The sequence below is a fragment of the Elephantulus edwardii genome, unplaced genomic scaffold, assembly GCF_000299155.1.
Source record: "Elephantulus edwardii isolate Elephantulus edwardi_28Jun2011 unplaced genomic scaffold, EleEdw1.0 scaffold00005, whole genome shotgun sequence".
Lineage (NCBI taxonomy): Eukaryota > Metazoa > Chordata > Mammalia > Macroscelidea > Macroscelididae > Elephantulus > Elephantulus edwardii.
The window spans coordinates 27,958,341-27,975,586 of record NW_006399755.1 but is presented as its reverse complement, the minus strand read 5'-3'; the positions used below and the strand labels follow the sequence as shown (position 1 = coordinate 27,975,586).

Below are 17,246 nucleotides of genomic sequence, written 5' to 3'. Positions count from 1 at the left end.
TAAGCCCAGCCTGGACTTCCGGCAGTTCTCTGCTGATGTGCTGTTCCAGTCGTTTTTGGATAATCTTCAGTAGAATCTTGCTTGCATGTGAAAGCAATGATATTGTTCTGTAGTTTCCACAGTTAAACTATTAACTGGATACCTGCCTCCCTCATCTGTATGTCTCTGCACCTCTGTGAGGGCAGAGGCCATGTCTTCTTCATCTTCATATTTATCTATAAGCTTAGAACATGAGGACCACTGATTCATTCTGTTGAATGTAAAGTGAAGTTTGTGTTAAGGGAATGCATGCTTCCTGCCCATCAAGCATTTACTACGTTTTTCCACAGACACCTTGTGGGAAGAAGATAGACTTCTAGGGGCAGTTACGGGACAATGCAGAATTAATTGCTAAATGGAAAGTCTGGGAGGCCTTAGGGATGAACCTCCCGGGTGCGGAAGTGTTCTAGAGAAGACTCTGTTTCAGAGTGAAATCATCTGTGTAGAGGAAGGAGAGAAGAGGACAGTGGACAGCACAGGTCTGCTGAGCCTCTGAGTTCTGACCATGCTCTGGGAAGTCCTTTTCGGGAACTGACAGTATGCCAGGTACTAGTGCGGAATACATTTCATAGTCTAGGGTGGGATCAGACAAGTAATGATAGAATAGGGTTAAGTACAGGGTACTTAGAGAGAGACAAGGAATAATGGATGAGGCTGACATGGAAAGTAATTGCAAGAGATATTAGCCAGGCTGATATATGGGATGGAAATTTCCAGACAGAAGAGAGCAGCATGTTCAAGTGTCTGGAGATGAGAAAGAAACAGAGAGGGAGGTTAAAAATCAGAGGCAGGCAGACAGCTAGTGCTTCCAGAGAACTCCATGCAGCTGTTTTGAGCCTCCATGTTTTTGACCTCAGGCCTGGCTGGCTTCTGGGCCTGAGGTGCCTATACTGGTAACTGCAACTTAATCTCTAATCTGTTAGCTCTTGGCTCCATCAACAAGGGCTGACATTTTTCTTGGCTAAAACCCAGAATGTGCCCTGACTGATCTGAATTTGTACTTATCACAAGGTGCTGATTAGGCCGAAGTAGAGTGACAGGTGTTAGAAGATGCTGAAAGGGCGAAATTCCCCTGCTGTCAGGCTGGACCAAGCAGGAAGGGGCCCAGTACAAAGTCTGCTGCTGCCTCTGTGCAACTGGGGCTGGACGGGTTTATCTTTTCTCACAGTTAAATGATCTTACCTCCTATCCCTTTCCTTAAATAAAAGGAAAAAAACATTTATGAGTAATCTACATTATTGGAAAAATCAAGGAGGATGAAGGAAAAACAATACAACATTTCTTTATTGTCCAGAGAAAAGAGTTCTCCTGGTTCCCCCAACCACTCAGTATATACAATTAGGGAGCATTATGTTTGAAACCTTAATAAGGTCATGGGAAATCATCTTCATGACAAATTTTACCTTTTTTCCATTGTTCAAAATGTTATTTTGCATCTATATAACAAATAGATATTTCTAGAACCTACTTTATCAGTAAACACAGCATCTGTGTGAAAGAGATGGTTTTGTCTCCAATTTACAGTTGAAGATACTTTGAAAATTCAAATGAATTTTCCAAATTTAAGCATCCATTTAAATATCGGAGCCTCAAATTCAGGCTTTATAACTCAAGTGTAGAACATTTTCCTCTTAAATACAACTACAAAAACAAGAGCTTAAGAAACACACTTATATACACATCCCATTGTATTATTGTCCACTGGAAATATGTCATTGTTCAATAGAACACTAAAGAAATTAAACTCATAAGCTTTCTTGAATATTAATCATAAATTGTGTTTTGATATATCCAAGGTGATTAGTGATATTCAGACTGTGCAGAAGGTAGATGATCCTGAAAATGGAATAGAAATGTGTTTAATTTATTTATTCAGGGTATATATTTTGCTGATAAATTTGTGGGTGTAATTTCATTATCATGATTAGAGTTGGGTAAAATTTTTAGATTTTATTGTAATTTCTACCGAGAAGTTCAGATCTCTTCCTTAGAGTAAGAAAAGTACAAAGAAACACTGCACCCTCTGCTTTGTGTGAGCCTAGTCTGAAAAATGGGGAGGAGAAGAAAGAACCCAGAGGAGCAGAGACAAATAATTCCAGGCTTTATACTGCTGTCATGAATTCCCAGAATATTGGGAAAGCTGCCAAAATCTTGTTTCTTAGGATGAACTGTTGCCAAAACATATCATTATTTGCAAATGCCGTTAAGAGGTAGAAAGCTAACATTTTGTTCCTTAAAATAGCAGTAAAGGAAAATAGATAATAAAACCAGGTAAACATTTCCAAAATCTGTTTTCAAAATGCTAAAATATTGCCCAATAGGTCTAGTTTGGCCAATATCCAATTTTAAGGACAGTTGGTTCTAAAAATGGAAAGAGACTATCTTGTGAAGAAAATGATCAGAGAAAATCTTGTGAATGAAAAAGTCATAAGTTTATGAAACAAAAGTCTTCCCCCAAAAAACCAACAAAAACTCAGACTCAATCCTGTCAAGTTAGAACTGACTCATAGTCGACCCTCCATTGAGTTTTATAGATAGCATGGGAGGAGATGGTCCATTTTTCAAACCACCAAAGTGCTCTGGCCTTTGTGTTGGCAGTATGACTTTGCCATCAAAGTTCCCTGAACAAAAAGGAAGAGAAAATGTGGGAGTGGATTAATTTGTTCATTCATTTGAACACTTCACACTTATTTATCATATTCTATGTGCTGGGTGAGTTACATGGATAATGAGATTGTCTGTAAGAAGCTGGTAGTTACTTGTGAGACAGATTCATAAAACAATGACTGAGGCTCAAGAAGGGTGGTGGCACACCACATGATTTGAGTCCATTGCTATAGGCAAAGAGAAAGAAGCTCTTAAGTGTTTAGGAAAGCAGGGCACTAATCTTACAGAGAGGAGAAGATATTTGAGCTAGGTCTAAAAGCATGAAGAGGAGGAAGGAAGCATTCATGCCTACTGTGTAATCAGCACTGTGACAGTTCTAAGAAGACTCAGACACTTTAAAAGTTCAGGGCATGGCAATGTGCCATGCATTATTATAAAGTGTAGTTTTCTATTCAAAAATCAGAAAATGACACTGAATATATCCTTGTTGGTTGGTTTTATTATGCTCCCCCCTCCCCTTGCCACCTCAGACTAATGAATTTAAAAGCAAAAATTGGAAGTTCTGTTCCACAAAAAGCTACTAGAAAAAAATTCTTTTCATTCAGTTTTGCCAAAGACAATGCATATAAATATATCCAGAGGAGGTACTTCTGTTAAAAGACTTTAACAAGGCCTTTAGGAAGGGACAGATATGTCATATTTTAAACTGTTTAATCCCTGTTGGTTTAAGAATGATCTCTTAGAATTGGAGTTACTGAGGCCAGATTTAGGTTCATTATTTTAGACTTTGATTTTTTTTTCTCCCAACTGTTTTACAGAGGATTGTTTCAGTATACATACCCACCAAAAGCACAATGAATTCCCATTTCTCTTACACCTTTCCCAATAATGGGCTGTTCTTATTTTTAAATTTTGCGTTATTTGCCAATCAAATAATAGTTTCTTATATGGTTTTAACTTTATTTTTTTTCATCTTAAGAATAACACCAGGTTTTTATTATATTAATTGCTTATCTTTATATATTTCTACTTATATATATTTCTTTTAAAAAAATACTTATTAATTTCATACTGTGCAAAGTGGTGAAGACAGGACTGAGTACACGTTTTGCAGCGAAGACATGGTGCGAGAAGATGTTTTACAGTCTCTCTACCCTTGTTAAGGTGGTGCTGTTGTTCTGTCTTTGCGGCAATAAATTGTCTAATGCACGCAATTTGAAAAAAAATACTTATTAATTTCAATGAAAATGTACAGACTTTGGGTTTCCATTCATTCATTGTTGCACTTTTCTGCCCTCCCAACCCTCACTCCAGTACACTACCCTCTTGGAAAAGTAAAAGAAAAATTCTTTCATCATTTTACAAACCCTCCCCCAGGTCCACTCTACTATGCAGCCTTTGCTCTGGACTCCTGTCATGACAAAAATACCCAATCACATACCCCTTTTAAACAGTTTTCTCCCTTATCTGTTTCAGTGCAGTATACAGTATTGAACCCATCTTTCTCAGTCTCCCCCCAACCCTGATATCAGTCCTATTTTACAACAGTGGCATCATGCCGCATTTGTCCTTCTGTGACTGAGATATTTCACTCAGCATAATGTCCTCCAGGGTCCCCCATTTTGAATAATATTGCATGAGTTCCTTGTTTTTCAATGCAGCGTAGTATTCCATTGTTTGACTATACCACAGCTTCTGTATCCATTTGTTTGTTGATGGGCACTTAGGTTTTTTCCAACTCCTTGCTATTGTGAACAAAGCTGCAGTAAACATGGATGTGATACCTATTTCTTATGCTGGTTTTTCTATTGAACTTTGGCCTTTTTCTTATTATGAGGTTTTCTTCTGTAAGTGTATTAAACACCTACCTTACACTGAAAAAGTAGTTCTTCTGTTTTATTTTGTCATTGATGCTTTAACTTGATCTATGTTAGTTTTGTTGTATATAAATGCTACTTTTAAGGTAGATAAATACATCCATTTTTTCCCCTTTATGAATTCTGCATTTACATGTATTTACCACTTTGTAAGACTTTAGAAAATACTTATGTAAGGGAGCTCTGGTGGCCTAGTGGCAAGACGATGTTCTGCAATCCAGAAGGCACCTGGTTAGAATCCACCAGGTGTTCTGAGGGAGAAGGATGGGCAGTCTCTTCTCATGTATTTGACTGCTTCTGAAAACCCACAGAAGCTCAGCTATGGGTCGATTTCCAACTTGATGGTACACAACAACAACAACATAGGTTTTTATATGTTTTCCATTTTTATGTTTGAAGTTTTAATCCATCTGGTATTCCTCTTAGTGTCGGTTTGTTTGGGGTTCTTTTAGGATAAAACAGTAATTTCTTTTTAGCTGTTTCTCCAAATACCATTTCAAAAAAAGTCTGTCCTTTTCCAGCAAGCTTAAGAGAACTCTTTATCATCTTCTCAAATCTCATATGTTCTGATGGCTTTTCTAAGTTCTTTTTTTCCCTTATTTTTCTACTAGGCTGAAAATTCATGATGACAACTTTTGTTCCTTTGCTGGTAGTTTGGTTTGTTTGCCTTTCCCCACCTCCCTTCCTTTTTTTCTCTCTCACATTCACCCTTTATAATTGATATGTAAAGTTCTACCAAATTATTCCACTGACCTCTTATTGGTATTTACCTGTATATCTAAATTACTTTGGGAAGCATCAACTTTTTTTCAGTGAATATTATTTAATATATAATTCTAACCATAGGTCCAAATCCTCAGTAAAGTGTGTGGCTTTTCTTAGTTGGATCTATATACATAGTGAGAAGGCTCAGTAGCATGGTGCTTTAAATTCCTGGCTGCTAAATAAAAGGTTGTCAGTTTGAACCTGCCAGCTGCTCTGTTGGAGAAATATGATGCAATATACTTATGTATTATAGCCTATAGGAAATATATATACTATAGCCTATATGTATAATATAGGCTATATAAATATATATAGCTTATAGATTATAGCCTATAGGAAACCCTGGGGGATTTCTGTTTTGTGGGGCTCCTGTCAGTCAGAATCAATTCAACAACAAGTTTTAGTTTATTTCATTTGCTGACTGTTGGGTTTATTCTCAAGCATGTTGGAGAAATTGAGTTCATCACAGCTGCTTGCTCCCCCTGCCAGGTTCTGACCACATCCGTGAGAAGGATGGGCTGTGGGCCGTACTTGCCTGGCTCTCCATCCTAGCCACCCGCAAGCAGAGCGTGGAGGACATTCTGAAAGATCACTGGCAAAAGTATGGCCGAAATTTCTTTACCAGGTAAGCTGCAGCCTGGCTGAGGATGAGTGGGAAAGCAGGCTGGGAGGATTCTCCTACATCTAAAGTCTTTCTTAGCATAGCGGCAACGAAACCCTAATCCATCCAGCCTCTACTAATGAAGAAGTTTTTAAACAATTTTGTCAAAGCTGAGATGAAGTCAATTGTTACGTCAGCCATAAAGAATGAAGCTCAAAACATTATTAACATTTTCAATAGAATAAATACTTTATAAGCATTTTAAACTTGGATGTGGTAGGATACAGAAGCATGAGTTAAAATTTTATTTCTAGGAAGTTGTTTAATGTCTTGCTCTGTTTCAGCTTTCTAATCTGTAGAAATGAGAACAAAAACCTAGTTCGTTTTAGGATTAAAGAGATCCTGCTTTTGCAAGTGTTTGGTTAACTCTGGGGCCACTTAATGTCTGAAAAAGAGCTTTTCCTTAAATTCTAGGAAAGAAAAACCCCAACTTAGTACAAGTAAAATTTTCTCAGTCATTAAAATAGATCCGCAAAAGTTATGTGCTAAACATTCATTGATTTAACAAACACTCACTGTTTATCTACTTTCTGCCAGGTACTTAGAGTCTAGCAGGGAATAAAACACTTAGAAAATGTAGTAATTCTTCCCTACTGTGCATGTTCTTATTTCCAAAATCATTATTAATTAATATTATGTATTAGGTATCTTTTTTGGGTCAGTAATGCTTTCCCAGTTTGCCTTTTCTCCAATATATGTGTGAAAACCTACCATATTATTTTTTTTTCTCCTGGTTCTCACAATTCTAATTCTGGGAAGGAAACATTAGAAAACAAATATTTGATACATTGTTAATCTGTAAGAAATGTATAAATGTAATTTGTCTTAATGTGAGTTGCTTTTTCTATGGAATGGGTAAGTTAACCAGAAATTTTAAACATTATAACTCAAATTACATAGTCTATGATCTCTAGATAATCTAGATAGTTAAGCACTTTGGGTTTCTCAACTAGAAACCCTTTAACTATTTTGTATAAGTTTATTAACTTTCTCTTCCCTCAACTTGTTCTTTGTGGAAGACATAAAACATAATACTATCCGGTGCCACAAAGCAGTGGGGCAGTAGTGGTTCAGTGGTGGGATTCTCACCTTCCATGCTGGAGACTAAAGTTCTATTCCTAGTCAGTGCACTTGATGTGCAACCACAACTCATCTGTCAGTGGAAGTTTGCGTACTGATGAGCAGTTTCTAGACTAAGAAAAATGAGAAAGAAATGGCAACCTTGGTTTTTAAAATGTCATGGCACTGGAGACATTATCACTAATGTTAGAGTACCAGAGGAATGTCTCTTTCATTGAGTATGCAAATGCATTTGACTACTTAGATTACAAGGAATTGTGGCTAACCTTGAGAAGAATGGGAATCCCAGAACACTTGATTGTTCTCATACAAAGCCTACACTTAGACCAGGAAGCAGTCGTCAGAACAGAGCAAGGAAACACTACATAGTTCAAAATCAGGAAAGGAGTGTGTAAGGGATGCGTCCTCTCACCATACATTTTCAGTCTATGTGTGGAGTAGATCATTCAGGAGGTTGGGCTTTATGAGGAGGAACATGCCACCAGAATTGAAGCAAGATTCATCAACAACCTGCATTATTCAGATGATACAATCTTGTTTGCTGAAACTGAGGAGGACATGAAGTGCTTGCTGCAGAAGACTATAGTCTTCAATATGGATTGAAGCTCAACATCAAGAAGACAAATATTCTCACCACTGGGCCAATTTGTTTACAATTTCTGTTTGCTTGGCTCCAAAATCAACACTCTTGGCTCCAGCAGCCAGGAAATAAAAATATTATTTGCACTGGGAAAATCTGCTGTCAAGGACCTCTCCAGAGTTCTGAGAAAAAATGATGTCAGTCTAGAGACCAAAGTGCACCTGATCTAAGCCATGGTCTTCATAATTACTTGCTATGCATCAGAAAGCTGGATGCTCTGGATGACAGAAGAAGAATCAATGCCTTTGAGTTGTGTTGCTGGAGAAGAGTCTTGAACATACCATGGACCACCAAGAGAAGAAACAAGTCTGTTTTGGAGAGGGTAAAACCAAGTTTCTCCTTGGAAGCTAGGATTGTGAAGTTCCGTCTCATATATACTTTGAACACATGGCCAGGAGGGACTGGTCCTTGGAGAGACATCGTGCTCAGAAGGGTGGAGGGACAGCACAGGAAAGGAAGACCCTGGATGAGATAGATTGACGTAGTAACTGGGATAATGTGGGGAGGTGTGTCAGAGTCAGAGAGACTGGCTCAGGACAGGGCAGGCTTCAGAACTGCTGTACAAAGTATCACTGTGAGTCACAAGTGACTAGACATCACCTAATAACATCAATAGTGAGCTACTTTAAGAGCTGGAAAAAACCAAGTAATAGAGCACTGCAGTCATGAACCCATCACAAGGACAGGAACGTGCCAATTTTCATGTTTCCTGGTATCATTCATCAAATGCCTACCTCTTAGTAAACACTGTGTATATCCTTTTGGTAGATTGATAATTGAGCTGATAAATGAACAGAACAGAATAAGGTTAGGAGGTTCAGAGAATGGTTCATTCTTGAATTAAAGTCTCCATTTGAAAGTGCTTTAATATATATGTATTGATTTAAAAGATAACTGCTTTACAAGTATTGCAAAATAAAATCCTTAAAGCTGGCATTTTTGAACAGTTAAGCCTCCAAAATACCATTCATAAAGGTAACAAAAGTGCTTTTTTGCTAAATACCATTTTTCATTTTGTTTAAAACTTTTATTGATGTTTACTGACATAGGGAGAGAGGAAGCAACTTGCCGATGGTCCCATGGCTAGTAACCCACAGAGGCTGAATTCCTAGCTCCTTCTGTCTGATTCCAAAGCCCAGATTCTTTCCATTACACCCCTCTGTGCCTAGGATTTATAGAACATTTCCCTTGAACACCCAAAGGTCACAGATGCAAAGCACAAACACCTGGTTGTAATTTCTTGCTGTTTATCATTTTAACTGGGGAAAAGAGCTGACTTCAGGATTAAGGGGACTGTTTTGTCCTTGATTCATAGAATCCTGGAGCCAGAGTATGTTGGCCTTAATTCCTGGTATTTCTCATGTCTCAGAGGTGTCATCTTGCACATATCATGTTTGTTTCACTATTGCAAGTAAATATAGACTCTGCTATCTTGAGCCTCTGAAAAATAACTCTCTCAAGAATGTTTATGCCACTAGGTCAAGAAAAGCCACTTGTAAGAGTCTTTAACCTCAAAAGAAAGAAGTCAAGAACAGTTCTTGGAGGGGAAATGTAATTGTGGAATGAATTTGTGATGTACTTCTTTTCCCTGGTCCTTTTGCACTCTAACCAGTGCCCCCATGTCAGGGTGGTTCCAGAGCCCTTGGAACAGAATCCCCTCTTGCTGAAAGGATGGAAGTGTTTCAGATGTAATGAGTTAGGGTCTGGTCCCTTCAGCTGGTCAGCGAAAACTTGGCTGCCCTTTCAGAAGCTCCTGTGGAGACTGGAACTCTCCATAGCCAAATTCTCAGCAGTCTCCCATCAAGTCCCAGATGTGAGGCAGTCCCAGCACTCACCCCAAAGAGCTCAAGGCGTTAGGAAGAGAGGGGCCTGACTCATTGGCTTATTTATGCGGAGTTTTGGAGATAACATTGCTTTTAATTCTACCTCCTCAGGATGTGGTGATTAAATATTAGATAATATCTCTCAAAAGCCTTTGAAGCTCCTTAAAGCTTTATTCTGTAGAAAAGCCAAGATGGAGGTTTTCTCCTTATTCGGAAGCTCGTAACTCTTCCTTGAAATCCTCCAGGCTGGTGATTTTTCCAGCCCATCCTTCCATTCCTGGCCTGATCTATCCCCTGTGACTGACAAGCTCATTCGCTTGCCAGCGTCTTCTGAAGTTAGGTGGTTTTGGGGAAGGGCCAACTGAATGATGAAGAAAGTGCTAAAATACCTTTGTAGGATGTGAACTCAGCCCGTGGGCCTCAACTTCATGACTTCTTCCAGGTACGATTATGAGGAGGTGGAAGCTGAGGGTGCAAACAAAATGATGAAGGACTTGGAGACCCTGATGTTTGATCGCTCCTTTGTGGGGAAACAGTTTTCAGTGGGTGACAAAGTTTACACCGTGGAAAAAGCGGATAACTTTGAATATAGTGATCCAGTGGATGGAAGTATTTCAAGAAACCAGGTAGGAGCAGATTCTTGTGGTTATGGGAAAGTACTCTCAAGAGTGTTAGCTCTGACAGCTCAAGGAAAGCAGGAAGGCCTGCTGGTCAGAGAGTCTTTACTGCCTTGTTTTTCCAGGGTTGTCGGCGTTGTTAGGTATCATTGACTAGACTAGACTTTTCCAGGGTAGTTGCTCTTAATAGCTTTTCTGCCAAATCACACATGATATTCCCACACTGTTGTTAGGTGCCAGTGAGTTGCTGTTGTTGTTAGGTGCCGTCGAGTCACCTGCGACTTACAGCAACTCTGTGTAAAACAGCCCTAAACCCTGTTCTGTCCTGTGCCTCTCTCACTGTCTCCGACACACCTACACCCATTACCCCAGTTCCTGAATCAATTCACCTCATAAGAGGGCCTTCCTCTCCTGCGCTGTCCCTCCACCCTCCCAAGCACAACATCCTTCTCCAAGGACTGGTCCCTCCTTGCAAAATGTGTAAGGCATGCCAGATGAACCTTCAGAATCCTTGCCACAAAAAACAGCCTGGTTTAACCCTCTCCAGGATGAACCTGTTCATTTCCTTAGCAGTCCATGGTCTATTCAATACTCTTTTCCAGAACCACAGCTCAAAGGCAACTCCGACACATAGTGAGATCAAAACCTTGCCTAGTTTTGCACTATCCTCATAATCTCTGCTCAGCTTAAGTCCACCATTGCAATCCATCTTATTGAGGGCCTTTCTCTCTTGCTGACCCTCCACCTTTCCAAGCATGATGTCCTTTTCTTTTCTAAGGCTTAAAAACCAAAAATCAACACATTGCATCTTCATAACTGGCCCTCCACTGAGATTTCAAAGCTGTAAATTACATGGAACAAGATGGGCCATCTTTCTCCTGAGAAGCTGATGGTGGATTCACCCTGCCAGAGAGGCTTGTTCTTTGAATTAGCGACACATTTCCCTACAGACTAGGTCACTAATGCTCTCTGTTCTAAGGACTGAGCCCTCCAAATAACATGCCCAAAGGGTAGAGGATGAAGTCTCAGGATTTCACTACCTGTACTTCTTCCAAGGCAGTCAGATCTATTTGAAGAGGAATTACTTTTCCCTGCTTTTAACAATGTCCTTTGCCCTCATTCTTGAATTATATAGGGATTTTATTACCCACAAAATTATATGCAAGATGCAGTGTTGAGTGTCATGTGCAGAAAGGACTCAGAAATCTAAATAGGAGAGAGCTGCTGCTTTAGAAATCAATTCCTTCATTTTACCTCATGAGATCCTGTATAGATTTTTTTTTTATATCTTCTAATTTCTAAAATAAGAAGCTCTGGGGCCTAGTGGTAAGAAGCTATGCTGCAGTCCTGAAGGCATGTGGTTCGAATCCCACCAGTTGCTCCGCCAAAGAAGGATGGGCAGTCTCCTCCTGTGCAATTAACTGCCTCTGAAAACCCTCCAGAGGGTCAGCTGTGGGTCGGTTCTGACTCGATGGTACCCAAAAAACAATTTCTAAAAAGAAAAAAAAGTATATAAGTTACCCAGACACTTTAAAATGTTATTATCCACAGCACATTCCTTGCAGTATTCCCTAAAACAGCAGTACAGAACAAAGATACATTTTCAGAACAATACTGTTCATCTTTGACAACCATTAGTACCATAATTTTTGGGAGCTAATGAAGGCAAAAAAAAGTTGGGATTTGGGAGGTTAGGGAAAAGAATTTTAGAACAAATGTCAGACAATCTAGATTCTGTCTGGATTCTCTCTGTCCAGGCTACGTGACCTTGGGCAGTCACTTGTCACCAACCTTCAGCGTCTTCATTTGCAAAATGAAAATCATCTCAATGCTTGTCATTTCCTACCTCACACTTTGTGAAACTAAAATGAGGCAAAACTGGCTGTACAAATTCTTTGAAACTTGCAAAACACTAAGTGAATGAGTTTAAGAGATTATGCCTCACATTCTTGAGCATTCCAGAGCTATAATTCAACTTGTGGGAGAAAAGTTAGCATAGCTCTCTGGTGGCCTAGTGGCAAGAAAATGTCCTACAATCCTGAAGGTACGTGGTCCAAGGCCCCCAGCTGCAGAGAAGGATGGACAGTCACCTCCCGTGCAATTAACTGCCTCTGAAAACCCACTGGAGGGTCAGCAATTCTGACTCTACATTACACAACAACAATAACAAGATGTCCAAAAATACCTGGCAAGAGGGAGAGTGTGACTGTCAAAAAACCAACAAGAAACAGAATATGAGTGGTATTTGCACAGAAATACAGTGCCTGAGGAAGGAAGAAAGGCAGCGCACACACTGTACTTGGTTCTATGCTGGCAGCTGCATGTAACTGTCTTTCTAATTGCTCTTGAGCCAGAAGCAGCGTAGTTGACCCTCCACTGAGTTTCCGAGGTTCTAAATGATGTGGGAGGAGATTGCCTATCTTCATTCTGAGGAGTGGCTGGTGGATTTTGGTTAGCAGTGAAGTTCCATATGGATTATGCCACCAGAGCTCCTTCCTGGATGTATTTTGTTGTTATGTACTGTTCCATTCAGAATTAACTCATAGCTGACCCTCCAGTGGATTTTTAGAGGTTGCAAATCACATGGGAGGAGATTGCCCATTTTTCTTCTGTGGAGCAGCTGCCAGATTTGAACCATGTGCCTTTGGGTTGGCAGTACAGCTCCTTACCGCTAAGTCACCAGAGCTCCCCAAGGTACAGAGCTGAATAAATCCTACCCTTAAACACAGTACATGATGATGACCGTGATGATTTCGCCTTGACCTGTCCTCTTGGCCTCCTCTCTCACCATATGCTCCCCTCTTGCTCTTCACCTCTTTGAACCCTTAGGAAGTCCTTGACTAATCATGTTTTCTCTTTTCTCTCTCTGGAGCACTCTCTTTTTGTCCTTTTCCAAGGATTAAAACTTGTTCCTGCTGAGGAAGGAACCAACTAAATGAAAATGTTAGCTAAGTTCTCTAGGACGTGTTGGACAGCTTAAGCATCTGTCCCTCTCGGCAATTCTTCCTGACCCTCAAACATGGCCCTATTAGGTATTCCCATCGTGCTCTTGTGCTCACACCTATTGAAGCACTTGTGGAAATTATTTTGGAGTGTTTTTCTGTTCTTCTTACTAGACTGTGAGCAACTCAAGAGAAAGGTACTTTATTCAGCAGGAGAACACGTGCTTGGTGGAGAATATGTCAGAGACACCCAGTGGACATTCACTGATGGAAGGAGGAGGGTGGTCAGGTTGAAAGACCCTTGGGTTAGAATGCTGAAGGCAGAGGCTTTTCTAAATATAAAGTGACAATAAGATACATTCTCTCCTTCTTAATTGAAACACCTCATTACAGACTATGGAAAAATTGGATCTAAGATCGAGACCACATTTCTCATTTTACAGATTTACAGATGAGGAACCTCTGGAAATTCTATGACCTTTGATAAATGTTGGTAGTTATCGGAAGGCTTCAGGCCTTTTGTTCACAGTGTCTCTATGAGTCGTGCTTGACTTGAAAGCAATCAACAACAATAGCAATTAAACTTTGGGGGAGGTTTGAGGATGAGCAACAGATGAGTAGTGTCTGTCCTCCTGGCTGGTCATTCAAATTAGCCAAAGCTCTTTTGAATGGAGCTCTAGTAGCATAGCCTGTCGGGAGTTGTGCTGCTATCCCAAAGGCAGCACGTCTCTGGCAGTTCACATCTACCAGCCTCTCTGTGGTAGAAAGATGGGCAATCTCCTGACAAGTGATTTACAGCCTCTAAAAACCCACTGGAGAGAGGGTTAGCCATGAGTCCATTTCCGACTCTATGGCAGTGAGTTGAATTTCTTCTTTTTATGAAGAATTGATGAATGTATGAAGCCGTAAGGGTCATTGGACAACTGTCTTGCCCATCATTTTACTAAAACCATGGAACTTCTAGTCATGGCCTCAACTCTTTGCTCTGAAGCAAAAAAAGCAAGGAGGAAGAGAGCTGCTGCCCGGAAGGAAGGAGGGCAACAGGGAGAAAGGCTGGGCTGTGCACCACACCAGGTGAGCCCCTCTGCAAGTCATCAGTCATCATGGGTGATTGGACCACCGGGTCACAGTTAGTAATGGTTAGCCTGTGTCATTTGACATATGACAATCTGTGCTTTCTGTGAGACTCTCAGTGTTTTCACTATGAATTCTCCTCCTGGTTTTCCTCTTCTGCTTTGTTTCCAGCCCATTCTGTCTCTAGTGCTTTCCTTGTCAGAAAGGGGAGATGGGCGTCCTGTGGCATGCACCATATCCTGATCTAGGGATGGGTTGTCTGTATCTCGAGGCATTGCTTAGTTATTAAGCTTCAAATTGAAATGACTAGTGCATAAATCACAGCAAAGCGGGGAGGGGAGGGGAGGGGAAGCATCATGTCCTACTACATCACAGGGATCCACTCTCCCACCTGACCCTGGGGATGCTCCTCCCGCATTAGCTAAGCCCCATTATCAGAAGGCACTGAGAGGCTGACAGAAAGCAGATTCATGAGGCTCAATTGCTGCCATTCATCAAGGATCTAATCCTCCGATTGATCCAGTATGGATGAAATTAGGTCTCCAAACAGACCCTTTGTAATTTGCCAACCGTCTATATCCCTTCCAACATGTGGGGGAAATTTCTTGCTTATCTTTTTCAGGGCTTGCGGCTCATTTTTGCAGATGGTTCTCGCATCATCTTCCGGCTGAGTGGGACTGGAAGTGCAGGGGCAACCATTCGACTATACATTGACAGCTATGAGAAGGATGTCGCCAAGATCTACCAGGACCCTCAGGTAATGTTCATACCTTGTGAGCTATGAATTCTTTCTGGTGTAGGGAACGGTTGTGGTTTCATTGAACCTGTATTATTAACAGTGCCTCCAGCCACTGATCAAACGAGATTCCAGCTGTGCTCTCTCTTCTTCGTAATCTCTTTCAGTGCCTCATAACAATAGTAATAGCTAACAAATATCTGAGATTTGCTATTTGCCAAGCGATTTGTCAAGTGAACCCCATTACCTGGATATCCTCAGATGGGAAGATTCCATTATCAGCCCTACTATAAGGAAACTGGAGGAAGGGGAAATGGTTAAATTGTAAATTCACAAGCCTAATAAGTGGCAGATTCAGGGTGAGTATCTCTAAAGGGAACTTGGTACTGTAGTCTGGTGCCCTGACAACCCAAAGGTTAAATCTCTCTGGTGGTTCGAATCCACCAGCCTCTGTGAGAGAGAAAGAGACAGGAAATCTTTTGTGCCTCTGAATCTTTATAGCCTCTGAAAACATGCTGGAGGGTCAGCTGTGAGTTGATTCTGACTCGATGGCAATTCGTGAATCATCTGGCGTTGTGACCTGTCACTGATTATTTGCTATTTTGTTTGCACTGATCACTGGCACTGACAGAATACACACTAGTTCTGGATTTGGTTACAGGGGAGAGGCAGTTTCATGACCCAGTCAGAGTGTCTTCAGTGAAAAAAAAAGAAATCTAATGATTTGAAGCATGGGGGTTTGGGCTCCTGACTACACCCCACAACTCTTCCCAAGGCCCTGCAGATGAAAACTGTGAGGTCAGCCACCATTAGGAGGAGATTGACGAGGGGCAGTGAATCACAGAGAGGTTCCCAAAGTGTGGTCCTCACAATGTGTGCCTTCATAGATCCTTCCAATCAGAGTTCTGTGACCAAACAGAAAATGTCCACGTTTTTGTATGCTCCACCAGCCCTTCACAATAAACAAAGACGTTAAACAAAAAACCAACCAGTTCCTGTCAAGTCAGTTCCAACTCCTTTGACCTCATGTGTGCTAGAATAGAACTGTGCTCCACAGGATTTTTATTGGCACCACCCAGAGATTCTTCATAGCAAATGCCCATTACCATTGAGTCAATTCTGATACACAGAATTTCCCCATAGAGTTTCTGAGGATGTAAATCTTGATCGGAGCAGACTCCCAAATTGTTCTCCCACCTAGAAGCTGGTGGGTACCAGATGCCTGTCTTCCAGCTGGGTGCTTTAACACGTTGCCGCACACTTTTAAATTGACGACCATGCTTAGAAACACATTTTTCCCCCCAATTGTTTATGACTACCATACGAATGATGTTGTTCTTTTTTTTTATTAATTAAAATGTGCAGGACGGCTGTAGCCGTCATTTGTAGTAATATGTTAACCTCTGCATCACCAGGGCTCCTTCTCACAACACATGCTGTTGTTGTTATTGTCAGATGAGAACCAACTTTGAATTGGTTCTCACTCATCACGACCCATTTACAACACTATTCAGTCCTGCATTGTCACAATCATTGCCAATTTGAGCCCATTGTTACAGCCTCTAGGCCAGGCCATCTCTTCGGGGGTCTTCCTCTTTTATCACTGACCCTCTCTACTTTAGCAAGGATGACCTCCTTCTCCTGGACTGGTCCCTTACAGGTAACACGTCTAAAGGAAATGAGACAAAAATCTCACCACTCTTGCTTCGAAGGAGCATATTGGCTATACGTCTTCCAAGAAATATTTCCTGTTCTTTTTTGCAGTCAAAGGCATATTCAATATTCTTTGCCAACATCATAATTTAAAAGCTTTCATTTTTCTTCAGCCTTCTTTATTCATTGTCCAGGTTTTGAATTCATATGAGGCAATTAGAAATGGAATGGTTTGGGCACAACTTGGTCCTCAAAGTAGCACACTTGATCTTTAGCATTTTTGTTTGTTTGTTTGTTTTTTGTTTTGTTTTTTTATTTTGTGTGCGTGTACCGTCAAATCAGATCTGACTGGTACAGGAGGATATTGCTCCTCCTTCTCCGGCAGAGCATCTGGTGGATTTGAACCGTGTTCCTCTGGGATTGCTGTGCAGCTTCTTGCCACTAGGCCACCAGAGCTCCCCTTGATCTTTAGCATTTTAAAAAAAGGTTTTGCAGCCTATTTGCCCAGTGTAATGCATCATTTAACTTCTTGACTTCTACTTAATGGGCATGGATTATGGACCCAAATTAAATGAAATCTTTGACAACTCCAACAGGACTTTTATTTTCTTAATGATGAGGTATATAATCTATTTGGAAAGCTATGGTGATGAAGGAAGAAGTTCAAGCTGCTTTGAAGGAAATAGCAAAAAATAAGGCCCCAGGAATAGATGGTATACCAATTGAAGTATT

The 17,246-nt window shown here is 40.6% G+C and overlaps 1 protein-coding gene across 2 annotated transcripts in view; it reads left to right on the top strand.

Annotated features, from left to right (window-relative positions):
- PGM1 (phosphoglucomutase 1) overlaps positions 1 to 17,246 on the top strand; it is a 108,702-nt gene that overhangs the window by 85,917 nt on the left and 5,539 nt on the right. For both annotated transcript variants that reach the window (XM_006879769.1, XM_006879768.1), the window contains exons 8-10: positions 5,778 to 5,913; positions 9,935 to 10,118; positions 14,748 to 14,882. In XM_006879769.1, coding sequence (XP_006879831.1) covers positions 5,778 to 5,913; positions 9,935 to 10,118; positions 14,748 to 14,882 — 455 coding nt within the window. The remainder of the gene's footprint in view (positions 1 to 5,777; positions 5,914 to 9,934; positions 10,119 to 14,747; positions 14,883 to 17,246) is intronic.